A 22,832-nucleotide genomic window follows, 5' to 3' on the forward strand; every position below is an offset into this window, starting at 1 on the left:
ATCTCTAAATGACAGATGTTAATTACCAGCATTCCTTGGTTTCTGGGTACACCATGCATTTTCTTGATTGAATGCTGGACTGTTTTGTTGAATAAAAGTTGGGTTTCTTGTGAATTCATAAGAATTTGGCTTAAAGATTTTTTTCCTTCTCTTGACTTTATTTGCTGTCATAAAAATGTGATGTGTTATTTTGGTCCATTCTATGATGTGAAAAATATGTAACTTAAGCTTGTGATTATATGATTCTTGTGTGCAACAAACACTCAATGAACAGTAGTGGTGCACCGATTGGCATTTTCTGGTCAAACGCCGATCTTTAAAAAAGCTTGACCTGCTCATTCTGAATTTGGTCTGCACTTTTATTTATTTATTATTTATTTTGTCGGAAAAGTTGCGAAAAATACTGTCAAAATCACTAAGTTGTCAACTCTACACAGGAGACACTGTGTAGTGTCTCCTGTTGACCTCCCAGGTGCAGACATAACCTAGTCTGTCAGTCAGCACGCTCTCACTGAATAGTGAAAGAAAGGCAGTAGTTTCTGAAATGAATATATAAAAAGAACATTTATCCAAGTGTTAAAAAGAATAATGCTACAAATATTAGAATGGATAAGTTGCTTGTGATTTATTCCTTTGTGTATCTTTGGGGGAAGAAAATGGTTTTTAAGTAACTTTGACACCAACCTGACGTGATGTCCAACAATGAAGGTTCTTCTGTCCCTCAGGACGTCCTAAACGTGTCTCTGGAGGAAGGCCAGGGTGACAGGAGTGTTTAATGTTCTGCTTCATAAACTGCTCTCTTCCTTCCTCTCCTGTTGTCCTGCAGGCTGTTTAGCAGAAGGGGGGCCCTGGATTTCCTTCCCGGTGCGCTCCAGCCGGGTGGAGCTCATGACAGACGGAGGTTTCCTGCTGGAACCAAAGTCCAGTTTAAGCCATGAGGAGTTATTTTTGTTGCTGCGCTTCATAATAAATAACCCATGTTATGGTGGGGCGGGGGTTGCTTTGTTGTTCTTCTTTGTTCCCCCGAACAATACATATTCAGATTCTTTTTATTTATTTATTAATGCATTTTTGCCAGAGTTGTCTTATCTGAGTCATCTGTTGATTGTTTTGATTGATGGGTTAAAACAAGGATGGAAGGAAACATGTAAACTCACTCTGCTGCTCAGAGACGTTGAGATGTAAATAAGGAATATTGATTAAAATGACAAATACCTTATATCTATTTTTTTCTACATTTTATATTTGCAATTCCATATTTTTTAAATTATTTAAACAAGTTATTCCACGTAGGAAAAATATGTCCTACATACTAGAATTGCTTTTTCTTTCTGAACCAGGTAAATTCAATGAATATATTAGAATTTTTCAACTTGCTCTGTCTCATTCATTTGGCTGTTTTCTTCCTGTGTCTCCTTCCTCTTATTCTTCCTCTTATTCTTCCAGAAGGAACTCTGCAGTCTGAACTACCGCTCAGTTCTAATTTTCTCCTATTATGACCTTTCTCCTTCTCTCATTGCCCACTTTTCTGTCAATTAACTGTAAAATAAAGGCCACTAGAGCCAATAAAAAATAGTATTTGAATGAAAGATGAATATTTATAATATACATACATCTGTTTGTTACCATTCAGTGGTTTGAAGGCTACAGATCTCCACCCTTCTCTGTTGGCGCAAAAACAGAGTCAATGTTGCTTCCTGAACTATAGCTGCAGTCCTCCACTAGAACCAGATCCTTCTTCATCATCACTCCATCCCACTTCTTCCTCCAAAACTACAGATAAATCGCTCCAATCGTCACTGAAATCGCTCACAACTCCCTCCGCTTTACATACTCAGCCTCAGTTGTTTACGTCTGACTTACCCTGATTACATCACAAGATGGCGCTGGAATTCGACCCAGTTACTACAGAAGAAAGTAGATCTATCTAAATGACGTGGTTTTTATCATTTTATTGAGTTATGTTCTTAACCTTGATTTCACCAGGAAAATCCCACTGAGAATGAAAATGTCTTTTGCAATAGAATCCTGGTCAAAACTGGCGCCAGCACACAAAGATTGGCAGCAAAACAAAAAAAAAGTTATCGCCGTCATGAATCAATGAATGAAAAGATTCCTCAGTTCCTCGTGTCACAGACTCTGTAGCCATCTGCTCTTCTTCTGTCATTGGCACAAAGAGCAGGAAGTCATTTGACCAATCAGTGCATGCCTAACACTGAGCTGCAGGGCTCAGAGCTGTAACTCAAACCCAGACTGCTGCTGAGTAACAACATCCAGAACAGCCTGAGCTCAAAAGGGGCAAAGGGGAACCTATCCACTGAGGTTCTGCTGACCTCTGACCTCTTTCACTCTCAAGTTTCTTCTGAAGACTCTTTAAGCTTAAACAACAGACAGTCAGCCAGATGCTCATTATTTCTCTCTCTTAGCCCTCCTGCAGTCTTAAGCAACGGGGCCTAATAGACCCAGCAAGCTTTTCTTCCTGTATATGAGGGTAAAAAGCAAGTTTGTTTATGTGTGTAGTTTTGGGAACTGACGATCTTACAGAACAGGAGAATCACCCTGAAGATCAGCACTGGACTCAAAACATTGTATCTGTATAGGAACACAGTCACTGCATCACTTTCATCTCACCCCACCGTGAAGCTTGGGGAGGGCAGCATCCTCCTGTGGGGATGGTTTGTTTCTGCAGCAGGAACTGGGAAACTTGACAACTGTGGAATATAGAGCATGAGCTGGACCTCAGACCTCCACCTCCACTCATCCTCCAGCATAAAAATGACTTGAAGCAAGCAGCCAAAATAACACAGGAGATGCTTCAGGAGCAGACTGAGGCCGTCCTTGATTGGCCATTTAGGTCAAACCCTGGACGTAAATCCCGAAGGACATTCCTGATAATAAGACCTAAAACTGCTGTTTCACTGACACTGTCTGACTGAGTTCAGGCAGATCTGCATAGAAGAATGGGAGGAAGTGGCCAAAACAGGTGTGTGAAAATGAACCAAAATGCTTCAGCAAAGCAACAAGGGTGCTGGGGTGAGGGGCTGAGGGGGTGTTTAAGGAAGTTATTTTTTGCAAAAAAAGAAAAATATATATATTTTAACTAATATATTTGGTGTGAAATATTTAGGCAAATGTATTACATCCATTCAGAAACAAAAACTGTTGCAACAAAGTGCGTGTGTGTGTAGGTGTGTGTGTGTGTGGGGGGGGGGGGGGGGGGGGGTGTGTGGTGTGGGGGGGGGTCATTTTACCTCCATGCTTCATTACTCACTCAATACGTCCAACATCTCATTTGAGTCCTCTTCGCTTTATTCTGAAGTTTTGGGCGGAAGTGATGTTTTTTCCGCTCGTGAACTTGTTTACGGGGTGGAAACTTTTCTCCGGGAGGAGCGCGCGCTCTGTCCTGTCCACGCTGCCCAGCAGCAGCATCCTCTGCTGCGGGACTCTGTGAAAGTTGAACCCGCTGCGCCGGATGTTTCCTTTCCTGTTGCTGTCGCTCGTGCTTTGCGTCCGTCAATAAGGGACTGTTCGCGCCGGTGGAGCGGAGATGTGGCGGTCCCGTTAGGAGCTGAAGCCTCCACAGTCCACCCCGCTGACAGAGCGCCTCTCCCCGCCTCAGGGAACATGGGCTGCGGCTTGAGGAAACTGGAAGACCCGGAGGACAGCAGCCCCGGGAAAATCTATTCCACCCTGAAGAGACCCCAGGTGGAGACCAAGACAGACACCGTGTTTGACTATGTCCTGCTGGACTTCAGTTTGGAAGGTGAACTCTTTATTCTGAATTACTGGACTGGTGAAAGTCACTTCTCTAAAGAGTTTCTCATATTTTTGTCATATATTTCATATTACGGTTTCATAGCAAAGCATTAATCACAAATAATGGTGATTAATATAAAACATAATAGGCGAAAATGATTAACTATATTAATTAAACAGTTATTAATGAATAATTCAGTGATTGTGTAGTGTCTGGTATCATCCAGTATGAAGTAATCTGTTGAAAAGTCATTATTGCTAAAAGTGGTTTTGTGCAGTGGAATCTTGTTTAATGTCGTTTTCCCTGGAAATTTGTTTCTTAGTTTTCACCACTTTTTTTAAGCTAAGGTCAGAAAAAGTTTAAGGTCAGAAAAAGTTTACTTCAGTGTGTTTGTGTGTGTGGGGGGGGGGGGATGCGCTTTTTTGTTGTTGCAGTCTGGGGACAGTGATCTGAGATTCATTAAATTCTTAAAGCATCACATTGGTTAAACGGGAACCCAGAATTATGGCATGGTGTAAGTTATTTTCCTGCATTATTTCTGAGATCATTTTACATACTCTCTTCCTCTGCACGGGTCATGCAGGGCTGCAACCCACCAGAGAGGTCATGACACATCACAAGCACGTCTTTTGTTTGTTTGTTTCATTAAAATATTTAAAAGATGCCTGAGAGTCAAAATCCAGGGGAAAGTAACCCACACGTTTATGAATGGAGAGAGTTCAGTATTTTGGATGCATTCAAACTTTTATTGAATAAAAGAATCCGGTCTCTCTGCTGAGAAACAAGGTACAAACCACCATAACACGATGACTTATACAGTCATATGACTCATAAATAGTTGTCTATGACTGAGAGGACAGTTAAATATGAGCAAGGTATTCTAGAGTCATTTTTGATTCAATGGCACTACTGCAGCTAAATGTACCAGTTCAAACCTTACTGTAATATAAGTAATAATAAAAAAGAATCTTCATTGCATGTTTGACATATGTGCGATGGAAACACTTCTCGCCACATGACCATCACATCATTTGAGTCACGTGATGAAGAACCGGATGCTGCCTCTGGCACAAACCACGAAGAAGACATGAAGCTTTCTAATGACTTATTGTGTAAACAAACTTATTCACATGTGATTTTAACTGCATATTTGGAAATATCATAACTGCGAAGTTGTATTTTTTGTTTTGACAGTAGTGAAGTGAAAGTTTTGAACTGGCCACTAGATCCTGACTGTATGATTTCTATGAGATCTCCTAGCAGGAAAATCACATTTTCTCTTATTCCCAGGACTGTTTACCTGCCTTTTAAATTTAGTCTCAAGAAAAACAAGTTTCTCTCTGTTTCTTTGGCCTTAAAAGTATCCAACATTTTAATTATATCGTCTGCTATATTTTATTGGGCACATTAAGTGCAGTAAAAATAATACTTCAACAAGACAAAGTGAAACTACCACCTAAATTACTATGTGAAATTCTCAGCCGACCTTTCCTGGTAACAGAGACGTTATTCAGCCTGTCAAAAAAAGAAAATAGGTCACCAATGATTTTTTTTTTCCTCTCTTCCTCTCGTGGCTCTTTCCCTCCAAACGCACAAGGACACTCACTCATTCACTCGCCTTCCCCTGCGGTTAAATGAAACTCCCTCTCTGACGCGTTAAAAAAAAAAAACACCTGCTGGGAAATGGAGTCTAATTTGAACGGCACTGAGGATAATCCCTTCATCTGGGGCTCCAACTGGCTGCTTTTGCCGTGACCTATTTGGAAGGAAACGGTGATTAAGTTGTGAATGGGAGGCGGGTGTGTAAACAGCAGGCCGGGGGAAAAAAACGATGAATCACAGAACAGAGAGCAGCTTCTACAGTCAGAGACCAGGGAGGCTGAGCAGAGGTCCGCTTAGATTGTGCCGTGATATGGGAAGGTGTATTGATTGATTCTGTGACTGCAGTGATGAAGTTTTTACACTTCATATAGCTTACTTTCTGTGGCTTCCGCTCAGCTGATCTCCATGCAACACTGCATGTGTTTTCTACTCTAAAGCCCCTTCTCCATTGTCAAATCTCACTCCAGCTGGTTAATGTCTGGTTGGGTTCCAGCCGAGTTGGGTGTGTCTCCATTGGCAGCGTGCTTCTCGCTATGTGGGTATGAATATGGGCAGGAATGTGGGAATGTGGGCGTGCAGGAGCTGTGGTCGGCGCGCTGTTGATGTCATGTTGCGTGTGTACCGTTGAGCAGCCAGTTTCTCTGAAATTTTTCGGTATATTAGTTTGTTGCAGATTGACTCAGTTCAGTTCAACCAGTTTTTATAGTGACAATTCAAAGCAAAAAAGCATTTCAATTCAGTGACACATACATTCCAATTCCAAACGGCTCAATTTATTCACAGTAGTTTCAAAAGTTTCTAAGGAAACCCAGCATTTCACATTGAGTGAGTCGCAGCGTTTTCATTACAAATTTGTGCAAAACTTTGTCAATGCTATATCATAATGTGGAAAAAACACCATTTTGCAATTGCGGTGTTTTCATTAAAAACTCGTGCCATGCCATCATCTTTCAAGTACTTCGTGTCGCCTTCCTGTGACTCAAATGATTAAAAAAAAACTGTTTCCGTTGCAGTTTTGTGAAATAAGCCAATTTTGATAAAACCATCCTCACACTAAAGGAAACAAACTCATCCTGGTGCCAAAACTTTTAATCAAGACACGAGTTGTTTTGTTTTGTTTGTTTTTTTTTCTCAAAAATAGCATGTTTGAATTAAGCAAATTTATTTGTGAAATGTCAGATTGTGCAATTTTATGGTCAATGGAAACACAGCTACTGACTTACAGCATTCTGTCCTCTTGAATGAACATGTAGCAATAATTGTTTTTGTTGAGTTGTTGACTTTAGAGCCTTAAGCTTTACAGGACTAAAAGTTTTATCACGGTATTTTGTGGTACCCTTGTGGTGACAATAAACGGGACGATAAGAACAACTTTTCTAGATAACTGTGTGGTTCTGTCTGCGTCACTCAACAATAAAAGCTCCACAAACAAAAATTTCCATTTATAACACATTTCTATAGAACACCAATCGCATAAAGAAGTGTGATTTATAATACGAAGCAGCACACGCTGTATTTAATCATATTTTGAAATGTATTGATATTCACTGATACTCTCATTGAACAAACAGCAGGAGGAAATGCGAAAAATAACAATCCTGACAATAGAGACAGTTCCCGTTCATCAATGGAAATTTATCGACAATAAATCTTAATTCTTTTTATAACAAGATATTTATTATAATAATTAATAAACAATAAATGATTCGATAATTCCCGCCCCTAGATTAAATCATGTAAATCAATGGCTATGGTGCTAACAAACATTAGCAATACAAGGTATATTATGCTCTGATTTATGCATTCGCACACACTACGGACACATAGTGGTCTGCTACAATTAAGCATTCCAGATTGTTAAACTAATGTCAACTTGACACAAAAAGCAGTTTTCAAATGATGATTTAAATTTGAAAAAGTAATTGCACTAAAACCAACTTTGAGTGCAATGAGTCTTTTACTTTATTGTGGAGGAATTGTGTCAGTTAAGCCCCAATAAAAGGATTTTAAGCTAAACAGACTCAAGAAGTCGTGACTCTGACCTTCAGCTTGTCCTGTCTCAGCCATTCGGAGGTGGGCTTGCTGGGATGCTTTGTAACATCGTCCCTGGCAAACAATCCCAGCTTCTTTGAGTTTCAGGACAAAAACTGGCAGATGTCCTAATGGATATTCTTGCACAGGTCTGAAGATTCCAGCAAATTGTCTAGATTATGAAGAAGGAAAAGACTAAAACCATCTCATTACCACCACAATGTTTGACTACAAAAAATAGGTTAGTTTGAATTGCACTCATGAATATTTATAGTGATAGTTTTCTCAGTTACCTTTCTGCATCTGTTTCAAGACCATGAAACAGACGCAGACTCTGTCCTCAGACACACATATAAATAAAGCTTTTCACTCAGAGTGTCTTCATGTGACTCATCTGTGTGTCTGGACCAAAAATACATGTGCTAAGTTTTAAATATTTTTTTTTCCCTGTGTAATCACTTCAGCTGCAGTTGGGAGTTTTCGTCTGCAGAGAATCCTAACAGCAGACAGAGTGTGATCCTGATTCCTTTGTATATGAGCAAAGGAAGACCATTAGGTGTTAATTGTTCACTTTTGTGACTTTGTTACAGGAAGGGTTCAATGGAAAGAAGAAAGGTGAAAATGCAAATATGCAAACAGTATGAAAACAGCTCACTTACACTTTCTTTAGTTGGACAAAAATGCTATCACTGAGTGTGAAACTCCATACTTGACAGAATACAGAGATAACCTGTAGTCTTCTATACAATAGAAGACTTTATTATCTCACAGTGTAACTGTAATTTAGATGTAACTGACAGGATATTATGACATATAGGTTCACACAAGTATTAAAAATGCCTAAAAAACAAAATTAAGAACAATATACCGTACACTAAGGACAAAATTATAACTTAAAATACTGAAAGGTTATTGAAAATAACATAGTCTGATCCAAGAAATGTCCAATTGAGTAGGATCATTTAAAAAAAAGTGCAGTTATTTGTGCATTAAAGACAACAGACAATTTACAACATATGAACATAAAACTGTGCAAATACCAGTTTACCCAGTTTGTACTCGGTTACAACTGGCATCGTCTTTTCAATCTGCTGAGCTATTTCTTGCCAAATGATTTTAATACAGCACCACCCATATGAAGCTAATGTCTGCCATCCGGCTCACACCATGTCTTCAGAATGAAGACACTCACTTCACAGAAGTTTCTCTCATCTGACACCAAAGAAACACACACATCTCAAGGACGTGACAGGATTTTATGTTAACCAAAATCCACTTCAGTTCCTCAGATAAAAGCTCTAATAGCTGTAATAACAGTGTTTTTTTAATATGCTGGCATACATAGCAAGACAGCAAACAATGAGAATGCAGCTTTACATTGTATTTTGCTATAAAGTAAAAGAAAAAGAAGGAAGAAAAGTGACTATTGTTTTCTAAATGGTTTTAGATTCCTGAAGACAAACTGACCTAAAAACATTCCAGTTCCACTTGAAGGTTCTGAGCTGGACTCAGAATCGATCAAATCAATCACTTCAACGGCTAAAGGACGTCTCTGCTTCTCCTTCAAGCTACCGAGCATTTCTGGGGCACACACAGTGAGAACACACACCCCATCCGCCCCCAGAGCTCCCAGGCAGTTTGGCCTCGTTTCACTTTGACTAACAGGAGACTTGATGTGGGGTCCGACTGATGCATCAAGCTAAAGTACCTCATGACTGCAATGACTGTGCCTTCTCAGATATAATATGTAGAATAAATGATATCCATATTGTATCTCTGTGAAGGGGAGGAAGCATCTGGACTCCAGCAGCACATTCAGAGCTATTGATCTCTTGATTGCAGACTGCTGAGTGTGGCCTCAGCTCAATAGCCACTTAGATCATCCTGCTTTTGTCCACACCAACACCCCGACTCCCACCAGGAAGCAGAGCTCTGAGGATTTAAGAGTAATCAATCTTGTCTTGTTTACCATTAAGGTGCCACCATTAGTTCTGTATAGGACAGTTTCTCCAGGCACTTCCCAATTTTACATTAAATACGAAACGGAATTGAAATCACACATGAATAAAATTGTTCACGCGATAAGTCATTATCTGACCTATGTGATGCAAATAAAATGCGTTTCCATTGTAATTTTGGAAGATAAACCAACGGCTATGAGCAGCCATCTCATAGAACCAAAACGTTTGATCAAAAATGTGTTTTTTTCAAAAATTTTCATTAAGCAAATTTATTTTCAAAATGTAAAATTGCACAGTTATATGGTCAATGGAAACTGAGTTAATGATTGATTGTTTGAAATTTCCAAAGTATAGAACAAATTTCTGGAACACTCTCAATTTTGACTTTCCCATTATGTGTGTCAGTTTTTCAACAAAAATTGATAGCAGATGTTATTTCATAAGAATATAATGTAAGGAAAATTTTTTTATCTTCACATACTTAGAACTAAATAATGCAGTTGTTAATATTTGGGTGGAGGTAAGAGGTAATAGCAGGACCTTCACTCCCCTTTTAAGGGACGTAAAATTCTAATATGTCTAATTTCACAGAGCAGGTCATGATGCTGACTTCCAACTTTTTTCTTTTTTTTTTGCTGAAATTAGATTTTATATCAATAATGATATAAGAGGACATAATGATATACCCTCTTCAAAAGCATACATGAAATCCTTTCATCTCCATGGCAACCATTCAGCTGTGCAAAATGCCTTATTGGACCTAGCCCCGCCTTCGAGAACAAAGCTCCTCCTCACAGATGCTGTTTCCAAGCTTCTGCCCCATTGAGCAGCGCTCCCCCACAACTTCCTCATTCAACTCCTTCAGACTAGCCAGCAGCAATTAGCAAAGATCTGGTGGAACTGAGCATCTGATGAGCTCATGATAGGAGCTACTTCTCAGTGGTAAAAACGTTGTTATAGGGTGAATAGAGGAGTGATGAAGGTGGAGCTTCAGAAAGCTGGACTTTCATAAAGAGACACAGGTCCAATTTCAAGACGTTAAATTATAAAGTCAAAATTCTTTTAAGTTGTATATCATATACACAGCATTTGTATAACCACTGATGGTAACATAGAGTTGTAAAATGGTACTATGTTACTATGTGGCTGGAAAGCACATGATTCTCCCCCTTTGAAGGGACTCAGACCTTAACTCCACCTCTATAGTTCACTCTGTGGTGCTAAGGGATCATTTAGGCTGTAAGGCATCGCTTTGTGCTCGTTAGGGGGCTATTTGTATCCATTCTGTGGTCTGCACTCTTCTGTGACACATGAAGGCCTTTCTGTAATCAGTTCCCCCAAACTGTCACTTCCAGTTTGCTCTTCATGGAGTTGGAGAAGCTCTCTGATTAACAGAGCATGCATCAATCAGTACGATCCATTTTAACAAAAGTGGGAATGTGTCCGCCTTACCCCGGTCAGAACTGTTCCTTGAAGCCTCGGTCTTCGTGTTCCAGTCCACACAGCCCTGTCACACAAGAACTTTGATTGGAACAAAGGGTTAACGGCCGACATGAAGGGTGTAGATGATAGCAGGCAAGAATGACTGTATGGGAGGGGGCAGTACGGAGGGATTTAGAGGGTGGAATGGTTTAACCTGACGCCGAGGTGTTTGGTAATCTTCTGAAAGGTGGTCAAACCTGCTGGGCCTCGGGACACTCCGTCTGCCTCTAATCTCTGTCTGATCTCAGGATTCGGTCCTGGATTATTTCAGATTAAAGTCAGTTTTGCACATAATAAATTTAGAGCAGCTTTCAAGGACAGGGAAAGGCAATTCAGAACTGCTTTCTTTGTCTGTGTGACTCCAGAAGCGTTGTGAATGACATGCTACAGGAAGTTGATGCAATGATGTAAAACAATAGATAAAAATGAATGAATACACTAGTTAGACCTGGATTAGCTTGTTTTAACAGCTCATCACCCATGGCAGAGGTGACCGGAAATAGAAAGTCTTCAGGATGTTCAGTCATTTTCTAGACATGTTCATTTGTTTTGGTTGTTTTTACCCAGAATGCCCTGTGTTATACTTTGTTTTCTGCTTTTAGAGCAGTTTCTGGTTTGCTTGGGATTCACATATGTTCATCAATAAGACAAAAAATTCTACATTCAGCAATAATTTAGTTGTGGCTCAAAACCATCAGCTAACTTAATAATAACTGAAATAAAAAAAACAATTGCCTTGACAGCAGAGTGCACCCATCATGGCTTCACATGTCACAGATGTTATGAAATAGAAGAGTATAATCTAGAAACCCTGACTACATAAATGTTCTGCTTTTTCATCATAGAAACATAAAAAAAAAGAAAACCACCAAAAACCCGACATATTTGTGTCTCTGCCAAAGCTTTTGTGCATCACAGCCGTGCATCACAGAACAGAACCAGGCTCCACAGATGTATAGAAGTCCCAAAGGTTTACAGATGTGCTCTGTGGTGTCTGTTACTGCAGCTTGTCCTTCGCTCTTCATCTTTTTAGCTGAGATTGTCATGTGATTGCTGATGTGTTGGTTTAAACAGAGGTTCAAGTTATTGTCTCTTGTTTACAGTCGTGTCTCACATTTGTGGGATTATGTCCACAAAAACTTGGCTGGGTAGAGTTTATCCTTTTTTTATATCGTTGTTTTCTTTGCTCCTCGTTGCCAGGCAACGCCCTCTTTTGCTGGCCTTCACTTATAAACTGTGGTCCTTGGCTCTGAACCTCCCTCAGCTCTGTCACCTCCTCTCTGTTTCTCTGCTCCCCTTAAACTCCCTCCTTCTTCTTTAACCCCCTCCCCTCATTTTCCCTTTCTCCTCCTCCTCCACTCAACTTTTCTCCCACAAACAGAGGGCTCAGTGTCCAAGTGGACGGGTCAGGCAGGCAGTGGGGGGCAGAGGAGGTGGAGGAGGAAAGCAGAATGTCAGAATAAAAGCCTGGTGTGGATGTGTTTTGGTGAGCCATCACGGCTCTCCTGGGAGAGTTTGACTGCGGCGAAGGTCGCCCCCTCCTCTGGTTGAATTGAAGTCAACCCACCAATTTAGCATCCAAATGCATCTTGGGAGGCAACACTATGAAGAGTAGGGGTTGTGACATACACAAAGCAAAGAACAACAGAACAAGAGCATAAGCACACTGATCTTAGTGCCTGTATAGCTTCATTTCCTTTACAAATGTACAAACATTTTTGCACATGTTGAAAAAATACAATTTCTCCGTTGTAAATCACGCCCCTTTTAATTCCACAATCCCAGCTGCATGATCTGAAAGCAAACTTACTCACCAGAAGAACTTTTATGATGTTAAGGGACAAAGTGACCTGTAATCTGTGATCTGAATGACATGTGGCAACTTCTAATCACTGACAGAACAAATAAAAAGTGAGCAATATGCTGCTTTTGTTTGACTTCCAGATCTTTTTAAGTCTGGGTTAAAAAGACATAACCACCTAAACTGGAGCTTCCTGAACTGGGTCTGCTTGAGGTGCCAAATAAAGCACTGAAACTCATAGTTTTTTTGGAACTTTGTGAAATATGTAATCATCATATTGATCACAAGCTGTTATTTAAAGTTAACTGTTTTTGGTCTGAGGTGATCTAATCCACACTGTTCTGGAGTTTTTCTGAAATTAACTACCTCTGAAGCAGCCTGCTGAATCACAAACCACTTTCTTGCACCGGGTCCTTTCATGATCTGTGGGAGGAAATTGATACCAAAACCCAAATAATGTTTTTATTCAGTTTCCTGTAGTGTTCAAAACACTGATGAAATTTAGAACATTTTAAAATGTGTAGGAACCTTGGGTCTTGGGTCTGTGACGGTTCTTGGTTCCTCTCGGTCCCTCCATGTTCCAGCGTCTAACTTGCAACTCGAATCCATCGCTACCTTTGAAGCGGTGGTAAAGTCCACAGGAATTCCAGTAAAATGCAGCAGCTCCACCTTCACTGGTTGAGTCTAATGGGAACCAGTGAAACCACACTGATATCAGCTGTGCGCCGGACTCCCAAACCTCTGGTTGTTTGTAGGTTAGAGAGCAGTGGGGGTGTTGTTGTGTGGAATGCTCCCACTACCACCCACACACACACAAACACACTGTTTATGGACCTCATGTTAACTTAAGCCCATGTTCTGGAGCTTTCACTTTCATCCTGGTAAAACAGGCAATCAGCTAAAATGTTAAAAATAATTATTGTGTAGTTTAACTGCTGACCTTCAATCATTACTATGACTCCAAGCTTGGTTGAGCCTGAAATAAAAACCATAGAACGACTCAATGAAAAGTCCCAGTGGAAGCAGGACATGACAGTAATTACTGCTTTGATTTCCAAAGGAAAAAAATCATTCAGATCTTTAGATACATTAAAGGAGAAATGCAAAGGTGATCAATATAAAAAGACTTGTTCATTTGTCATTAAATTCAGAGAAGTTTGTAAATACTAAACATATTTAACATTTAACATAACTTAAACATATTAAGTTATCATGTCAACAAATAAAGTAAGTTTGACAAACTTACTTTGTTTAAATGGAACACAAACTAATTTCGTTTTAAAGTTGGAGAGCCATGTCTCTGTGTTCAGTGTCAGAAGTAGAGAGCAGGATTGTGTGCTGGGTTTTTTCTTCATAAATAAACAGCACACAGTTAAACTGATTTAAACCTATTTAAATTTCTCTTTAGCATCTGTATAAACAGTTCCGTTAATATTTTTTGCAGCTTTCATTTTAAAACAGGCTTTTACAAAGACAAAACAATTGAAGTTGACATTTTCAGCTGGCTTTATCATATTGTATTTGTGATTAGCATTATTAGCATTGTTAAAACAGCTACAAGTTCGTTGATGAATTCAGCCTTCCTATTATCGGCATTAAGCCTTCCTCTCTCTCTGCCTGACTGAAACCTAGACATTATGTCATAGAAAATAGTTCAGCATTCAGTGCAATTATTCCATGATAAAAGAGGAAATACTACTAAAAACCTGCATTTGCTATTATATCTGTATTCAATAATAACATTATTTAGTTCTTCAGCATATTTAGAGCCAGATATTGAGAGCCATAGTTGGAGGTCCAAAGAGCCTGTGTGGCTCCGGAACCTCAGGGTGCCGACCCCTGACCTGACCTAACTGTGTGTCCCTACAGGCAGCCGTCCTACCGTCCAGTATGTGTCCTCCCTGTCTGAGCTGCCTCAGGCCCTGCAGTCCTTCTACACCCAGGGCTACGTCCTGGCCGCCCTCCACCCCATCATCCTGTCCCTTGGCCGGAGCCGCTCGCTGCCCTTCAGCCTGCTGTACCGCGCCGTGCTGGCCCGTCCCAGATCCAGGTACGCCAGCCCACGACCCGAACCAGGTCACCCCCCTCCCTCCATGGCTGTGCCATGGCGTGACATGATGAAAGATTGATGAGGTCAGCTGCATATTTGATAGGAAGTCTCAGATGGAGGTCAGACTGGAGGAGAAGGAAATGTTTTGGTTTGAGTTGCATTTTCTACGGATCCTATTGGCTAGAAATTCACTCAACAACAAGGGTGTTTGAGCAGCCAATGAGGAGGCAGAGTGTCTGAACTCTGACTGTGGGTTGGCTGTAATACTGTAACTATCATGGATTTATTGTAAGAAAGATGGTGTGTAGTGTGTGATCAACCAACACAGAGCAGCACATCCTGGTGAAGTGAAATTGAACTGATTGTTTTTGGTTTTGTTTTTCTTTTAGTTTTAAAACAGAAATAATATGTAATAGAACTACATTTTGCTTGGTGTATGTCTGTAGCTGTGTTGGACACGTTACGGCTGAATTCTCTGTCCTTTCTTCTGCTTTGACTGAGCCAGTCTAACATATGAATACATGGTTCTCAAGCTGTGGTACAAGTGCCATCAGTGTCACATAAGCTGTGAACAGAAAGACTCAGAAGAAACAATGTGGTCAAACATCTGTACAATGAATTCAAGGCTTATCAAACACTGTTAGCTAAACTGTGATGTAAAGCTACTGAGCTTAAGCAGCTAAAGAGATGTGGCAGCCATGTTGGATTTAGAGCTGTGGATTGCTGTGATATATTCAACTTTGCAGCTGGAATATAGAACTCAGACTTCAGACTTCCTCAAGAAGTTTTGACCTTGGTTCAAATGGAACAAATAACTGGGAGGGCTCTGATTTAAAATGGTTTTAGACACGTTATAATGGTGACACTTTGGAAACTTTGTGGTAACTGAGGTGGTAATTGTTAAAAAAAAAAAGTCTAACCTAAACCATTCCATTGTAGCTGTAGCTGGATGTCCATCCAGGTCTTTGAGTGAGCCATTTTAGGACTTACTCAAAGTAAGTCCTAAACAGAGTCCAGTGTGTGTGCTCTGTGCACACACAGAGCACACTTCTTAGCTCTGTGTGTGTGTTTGTGATCAACTCCCTAGTCGTCTGCAGCCTCTAGCAGGGTTTCTTACAGGTTTGTCCTATGTGTAGCGCCATCCATTCTATCAAGTTAGACTCATTTCATTAAATTCACTTTATTTATATAACCTGAATTCATCAGTAGATGCTCTCTGTGCAGGTTTTTATTGACCAAATTCTGAATTTGAAGTGGACACTGGTGTTTTTTTCTTCGTTTTTGGTGCTTTCAGCAACCAGACTGCATCCACGTGCCACAGCGCGCCGGTGCTGAGGGTGGAGGAATGGCCTTTACCCGGCGACTCACTAACCAGCGACACGGTGCGGGCGCTGATTGACAGGGTCAGACTGCTCCTGGAACCATACATCTGAATATTGAGCCTCAGTAAAAGCCCCGGATGCTTTGGGTCTAACTTCGTTCGCATGTGCTGTGCGTCCTGCAGGTGAACAGCAGCGCAAGAGGAGGTGTTCAGTTCGTTGGCTCTGTCCTGCAGCAGGTGAGCGGCGTCACCAACGGGCGCATGCACAGCCCCAAAAGAGGCTGCCGCTCCCCGCCTCGTACGCCGCCCCAAACACCACCTGGAGACAGAGAGCAGGAGGAGCACACCTACAGGCCAGGTTTGACCCTACCTACAGTTGTTCTTACATGACAATAAGAACTACTAGTTTCTGTTTATACCAAAAATATGGACAGTTTGGAGGGGGTTTTAATTCAAATTTATGGCAACAACAATAAATCAGAATTGTTATAATGCCAAAATTTATCATGATTAATGATAAATGACATAAAATGGCCACCACTCGCTGGATTTACTCTCTATTGTTCAGCAGGGTGTTGGAGCTAAAATGAAATATCCAAGGGCAATGTAAATAAGGCAACATTTCAAAAAGTCACTAAAGAAGGATTCTTAACTTTTGAAAAAGTTCTGTCATAAAGCTTGTAAAGCTTAAAGCACCTGTTCCTGCTCATAAACCCACATTTCCTGTCTGCTCCTGAAGACTTGAGGCTGCTGGTCTTCTTCCATTCCTGGCCCCCAGGCTGCGCTCCTCTGGACTCGTTGGGCTGTCAGTACCACCAGGGGGCGCTTTCTATGCGGGTCTCCAGAAAGGGCCAAGTGGTCAGTGCGCTGGAGGCCGACTGGCTGGAGCTGACCGCTGCTTACTACCGCAAAGGCTGGTCGCTGGTCGACTCCTTCGTGTACTGGGACACACCTAAAGGTTGGTCTAAAGCTGCACAAGCATGGAGGGACGATGGGGTTAACCCCTTTAGCAAAAATATTCAGAGAAACATGTCAGGTAAACGCCCAAGCAGTGGTGGTTCTAACAGGAATGGTGCACTGGGCAAATCCCTCCTTCTACTGCCGCCAACCAATTAAAATGCAAGCAATTATCTGTTTTTTTGTTGTTGTTTTTTCCAGCAGAAAGAAAAAAAACTTTTAGCAAACTTGTTCAGGACACAACCAATGTATAAGATATATTTTATTTTCTTATTCTGGGGTGTCACCTCCCCTTGCTGCTGCCCTGGGCAACTGCCCATGTAGCCCACATCCAAAACACCTATTGCACCTGAGAAAAACAAAACACACACACTCGTTCAAAAATCTACATTTCACTGTTTTATGGACCTCTAGATTCATTCTGTTCTGGGTTTAGAACAGGGTCTGTATTTAATCTGATAATCCAGTCCAGATTTTTTCCGTATTCTAGATTTGAACTGATTTGAATTTGTCCAGATGCCAGAAAAGGCCACACTGTTGAATCAGACTTCAGCAGCGTGTTGTCATGATTTGAACCCATGTAAGGCTCAAGTGAAAGAAGAGAACCGATAAGAGTCTGGTGGGTCCAGTTTTATATTGTCCTCAGAAGGTTTTTTGATTAAATGAAAGCATAAAATGGACGCCGTAGCTGCTTCCATACATGCACTGGATTCCTGACATACTCTGGAGTCGTTCCAGAGGGGTGCTTCCTGGGAAGGAGAATGTTTTAATCATCTGGATGTTTGTTGGGAACTTTTCTCAGCCCGTGTAGCCTGCTGGAAGCTTTGGGGATCTCTGCTGCAGTTCTGGTGGGAGAGGCTGCCCCTCTGCTGCTCCCTGTTTGGACCCAAGAGTTCAGGATGTTGCTTATTTCTTTCTTTCTTAATTTACTGGCTTCACAGGGGTTATTTTCGCATCTGGTGGATGATGCAAATGTCAGCTGTTCGGCACAGCAGCAGGAAGTGAGGTCGTTGAGATCTGGAGGACGCTCCAATTTTAGATCCAGTAGGGGAGAGAGAGGAGACAAAACAGGAAGTGGCTGATTTTTGTGTGTAGGAATCTGGAAGGAATGGGAAAATAATGGGTTGATGGGGCTTCCTGAGCCTCTGTTGGCTCACACACACACACACACACACACACACACACACACACACACACACACACACACACACACACACACACACACACACACACACACACACACACACACACACACACACAGAGGTTCTCTTTTACTTATTATAAGCACATGGAACATTATAAACAACTTTGTTTTAAAGCTGCAGTTTTTAACTTTCTTTTTTTTTTTAAATTACCTAGTTATATATTTCATCAGATGAATGGAACAACACGGCCCAAACCTTTATTAGGTCCCCTCATTTCAAACACACACCTGGGAGCTGTCAACCTATTTCTAATAACTGGGTCATTTTAACTCATCACACGCAGCTCCACTCATTTCAGGTTCATCCACTGCTAACAGGATAACACATCTTGTGTTTACTGCAGTCAGAGCTCCCCCTGGTGGGGAATCAGTGAAGTAAATCATCAAAAACCCAAAGTTGAGATGTGTGTGTGTGGGTGTGTGTGTTTGTGTGTCGCAGGCGAGCCGGTCCCCAGGTCTCTGGAGGGATTGTTTGTGTACGAGGAGCGGAGCACCTCCCCTCCCCCTAACGACACCATCGTGGTGGAGCAGTGGACCGTCATCGAGGTGGGTCACTCCAAAGGTCATGGCTCCACCCTGCAATGTGACCTTTCAGGGTTCACAGGGTGTGTCTTCCTGGTTCACACCAGAACAAGTTTTTCTCATTGTTAAACAAGAGTAATTCACTCAGAGGGACTGATTATTGATCCACACCACACTTTTCAGATTTTTACCTGTTAAAATCTTCAATATTTCTGCTATTATACCGCAGCATAGAGAGCAACTTGTGACACATAAAAATGAAATGAAGAGCTCTGTGCGTTCAGCTACAGATTCATCTGTAAGTGTTGGGTCTGCGGTGTGTTCAGGGCTCTGACGTGAAAACGGACTACGGGCCACTGCTGCACACCCTGGCTGAGTTTGGTTGGCTGCTCACCTGCGTGCTGCCCACCCCCATCATTCGCCATGACAGGTGGATACAGAGTTGGCTGATGCATGGCGCTATGTGAGGAACGTCTGTTTGCTAATGCGTTTGTTTTTTCCGTTACGCTGATCATGCAGCGACGGGAACCTGGCCACAAAGCAGGTGGTGTTCCTGCAGAGACCGGTCAGAACCTCCACATCCGGACATCTAAAGAACCAGGTGGGACGAAACCAAGGCCGTTAATGTTCTCAGACGTAACGAAACGAGCGCAACAGTTTCCATTTGAAAGATTTAGAGTTTTTCTCTTTTTCTACCAAATAAATGGATGACAAAAGTCCTCAGTCTGGCGCTTTGTCCTTTTTTTGAAGACAAAATTTGTTGCCATGACTGGCATATGAATTGGTTTAGGTAATTCTAGGGATGCAGTGATTGCAATTTTCTGGCCAATCATTGATATTTGATTTTTAAAAATATTTTGGGGTTCCAGTTGTCTTTATTTAACAGTGAATCTACACAAAAGTAGCTTTTGAAAGAGGAGGAAGGCAAAGCTTGACCCGGATCAAAAACAAGCTACTCATCAAACATGGTCATCATTAGCTAATACAAAGATAACCATAAGCGACATAGTATTCATTTTAAAATGTATGTTAAGATTAAAATTTTGAAAACATTTCAGACTAAATGCAGGAGAAATTAACTGTGGGGTCAAATACATTTTTTACAGCACCGTTGTCATGGAAGTGACAGTGTTATGATCAATAAGATTGACAGAATGGTTCTCATAGAAACCCATCATTGTGACAACTAGATCTACTGCATTTACCACACTATATGCGTTTTATTGACTTATCGCATGGGATTTTAAATGTGTTTCGTATTTAGTGGAATTTGCCAAAATCCAATTTTACAATTTTGCAAAATTGTAAACTGTAGCTTTGGTGGAAAATCAGCAAGGTTTTGCACACATTTGTAATGGAAACACAGCCAATGTTTAAGTGGACCTCATCACCCTGAAACTCATCATTTCATGATCAGAATCAGTTCCGGTTGTTTCTTGATGCTCCTCTTCCTCTCGCCTCCACAGACGGTCTCGGCGCCCAGCGACGTGTCGAGTCGCTCTGTGAGCCGCGTGGTCAGCAGCTCCGCCCCCGCAGAAGACCTCTCCCCTGCCGCGGGCGGCGGCATCGGGGGCTTCCCGGTGTTCGGAGGCGGTTACTCCGGCTCCCTGTCCCACCTGGAGGAAGGAGGCTTTGAGCAGGAGGAGGGGAAGGCCGAGGTCACCTGCATGTGAGCAGGAAGGAAGCCGACTCAGCACTTTTTGGGCTGATTTTATTAAAGCCATAATATTAAGAAGGAACAAGGAGCTGCATCACTTTATGACTTATTTTTGATCTGACAGTGAAAGAAGGGAAAACTGCTCCACTGATCAGATCTGAATTTCTTCATCATCAAATTCCATCTCCATCTTTACTGCTCAGTGTTTCTTACAGAGATCCTTCAGTCTGCAGCCTGAGACTCAAATAACTGTTCAGATGACTTTTACATGGTACTGCTAACATGCTGCAGCGGAACAATTTTTTAAATTTTATATCTGTAATCCAAGTAATTAAAGTGACTGCTACGGTTTAAGCAGGGCTTTTACAGACGTCGGCGCTGTAACGCATCTGTTGCTGTTTTGATCCACATGAAGAGACGTGGAGCTGAAGGAGGTTGGAAAAAAAATCATTCTTGGTGCAGAAATGCTGACGTGTCGGTGCTCTGCTCACGCTTCATATGAGGAGCCTAAGTTAGACTTTGTAGAAGTATTCATGCCACTGGAACTTTTTACATTTTCTTCTAAAAGGACAGAATTGGGACGTTTCTGTCGATCAACACATTTGTCGAGTGGATGAACAATGAATGAGACGTTTCAGGTTTTTCTGTGTGAAACTTCAAAAGGTATCAATTATTTTTCTTTAAATTCTCAATAAAACATTACACTGTGTGTTGATCTTTTGGAGAAAAAAATACACACAAGTACTTGACCTCCTATTATTGCATTACTACAAGGTTGTCATAACATGACAAAACATGTTTTTAAGTTTCAAGAGGTGTGAATACTTTTGCGATTCACTTTAAGCTGTTTTCTTTTTGAGAGATAATGAATAAAATGGACTGATGGAAAGAACCCATAACGTCACCATCCGGACTCAAGATGTCAGTCGTCTCCCAGCTTTTCCTTTTGTTGAAGAACTTCTACATTCATTTCTGTCGCTGTTGATGCTTTTATTGTGCAATGTTCATGTGCAACTCTTCTTATGGAAGTTGAGAGAGGACGTTTTCAGCATATGCCTTTTTTCCCCCATGGTTTCCTCACGATAAGTTCATCTGGATCAAATCACAAGATGTCTTCTATGTGTTGAACCTAATTTCATTCTTCTAATGTCACCAATGCATGGATTTATTTGAAGGACTCCTCGGATTTTGATAAAACCATTGGGAAAAGTATATGCAGAAAATGGCCGCTCTCTGCTTGCGTGCTCTTCTTATAATCAAAGATTAACCATAATTCCATCTATCAACAAGTTCAGACACGCGCTTCATTCTTTAACTCGATCACCTGATTTGCAGTGACCACTGTGGTCAGCAGGTGGCAGCATTGAGAAGCCCAACTACACACATGATGTTGGCCACCATCTGGGAAAAATGCAAACTAAATGTTTTCTAAGATTATTAAAAAGCATGAGACAAACTCCCACACTTCTCTCTAAATGTGTTGGTTCTTCTCCACCTGCTGTTGGAGGCAGGAACCTTTACAGGCCATTTAACTCATGCATTATAGGATTTTATCAGCGTTCTTTGCTGTCAGCAACACGAGTCATGGTGGCTGTTCTCTGATCTTCCAATCCATCAGATAGGAGAACTGTAGCAGTCCATTCTCTCACTTCCACTAGTTCCTGTCTGTCCCTGAGGCTTTTCTTGGACAAAAAAAATGTCTCAGTATTTGTACAAAAACTAAGACATGTAAACCATGGTTTACATCCTGGTTTATTGTGATGTAAACCATCAAAGATTAACACCAGTGGCATGCAGTCAGGGGAGGCATCATGGAAAAATAATGTATAATGATAAAATCATTTGTATTGCTATTTTCACTCTGTGGTTTGTACTATAAAATATCTATTTTTAATTTAGCTCAACCAATTGTGATTATTTTTTTCTTCAAAATCGCTGAATTTTCCCATTCAAATGCTCTGAAGTGAAGCTGGTGATGCTGCAGTGAACTGAGCCTCACCTGGGATTGATCAACCTCTCTGACTGCACTGGCTGCCATTCTATGACCGCATGCTCCTCCTGTCTGACGTCACCAACAAAATGCTTCAAAACACTGAATGCATGAACTGATTTTACATCATTTAGATCATGTACATAATGTTGTGCTTTCTGTCACCAGCTGTGTGTGTAACGTGTTTTCTGTGCTGAGGTGCGACCAGAAACTGCAGAACTGATTCAAGGCGAGGCAGGCAGTTCTCCTGACTCCTGGCAGGGGGCGCTCATGATTCCAGATATTGAGACTCCACAACTGCCCTTTTCCACAGAATGTAGGAGCTACTGCTCGTTTTAATGATAAAGTACTATAGGTACATGATCGTGCTATAAAATGGCAAAATGTGGCTGGTAAACATGACAGTACTTTCATCACCTAGTATAAGAAAAATCTGTTAACCCTAAAGGAAATTTTGCTTTTTCTATTTAGCCAAACTGATATTTAACATCATAATG

At 41.2% G+C, this 22,832-nt stretch overlaps 1 protein-coding gene across 2 annotated transcripts; it reads left to right on the forward strand.

The window, feature by feature from the left end:
* Window positions 1–3,379: 3,379 nt before the first annotated feature.
* Window positions 3,380–22,243, forward strand: rftn2 (raftlin family member 2). Of its 2 annotated transcripts, none has more exons than XM_055059996.1 (9): window positions 3,380–3,763; window positions 14,504–14,684; window positions 15,979–16,087; window positions 16,189–16,363; window positions 16,745–16,963; window positions 18,606–18,712; window positions 19,015–19,118; window positions 19,208–19,289; window positions 20,155–22,243. In XM_055059996.1, exons 1-9 carry the CDS (start codon window positions 3,625–3,627, stop codon window positions 20,359–20,361), a joined length of 1,323 nt encoding a protein of 440 aa, XP_054915971.1. In that variant the 5' UTR covers window positions 3,380–3,624; the 3' UTR covers window positions 20,362–22,243. The 2 variants fall into 2 exon arrangements, with proteins under 2 accessions (XP_054915971.1, XP_054915972.1); XM_055059997.1 differs by having other exon boundaries at window positions 15,979–16,066.
* Window positions 22,244–22,832: the final 589 nt, after the last annotated feature.

The sequence above is a fragment of the Poeciliopsis prolifica genome, unplaced genomic scaffold (assembly GCF_027474105.1).
Source record: "Poeciliopsis prolifica strain line A6 unplaced genomic scaffold, Auburn_PproV2 SCAFFOLD056, whole genome shotgun sequence".
Lineage (NCBI taxonomy): Eukaryota > Metazoa > Chordata > Actinopteri > Cyprinodontiformes > Poeciliidae > Poeciliopsis > Poeciliopsis prolifica.

Bases quoted from the DNA above. Each gene is read 5' to 3' on its own strand.
- rftn2 (XM_055059996.1), top strand. From the start codon at position 3,625: ATGGGCTGCGGCTTGAGGAAACTGGAAGACCCGGAGGACAGCAGCCCC. The intron at 16,088-16,188 runs GTCAGACTGCTC...TGCGTCCTGCAG, and splicing joins TGCGGGCGCTGATTGACAGG to GTGAACAGCAGCGCAAGAGG. The intron at 16,364-16,744 runs GTTTGACCCTAC...CTGCTCCTGAAG, and splicing joins GGAGCACACCTACAGGCCAG to ACTTGAGGCTGCTGGTCTTC.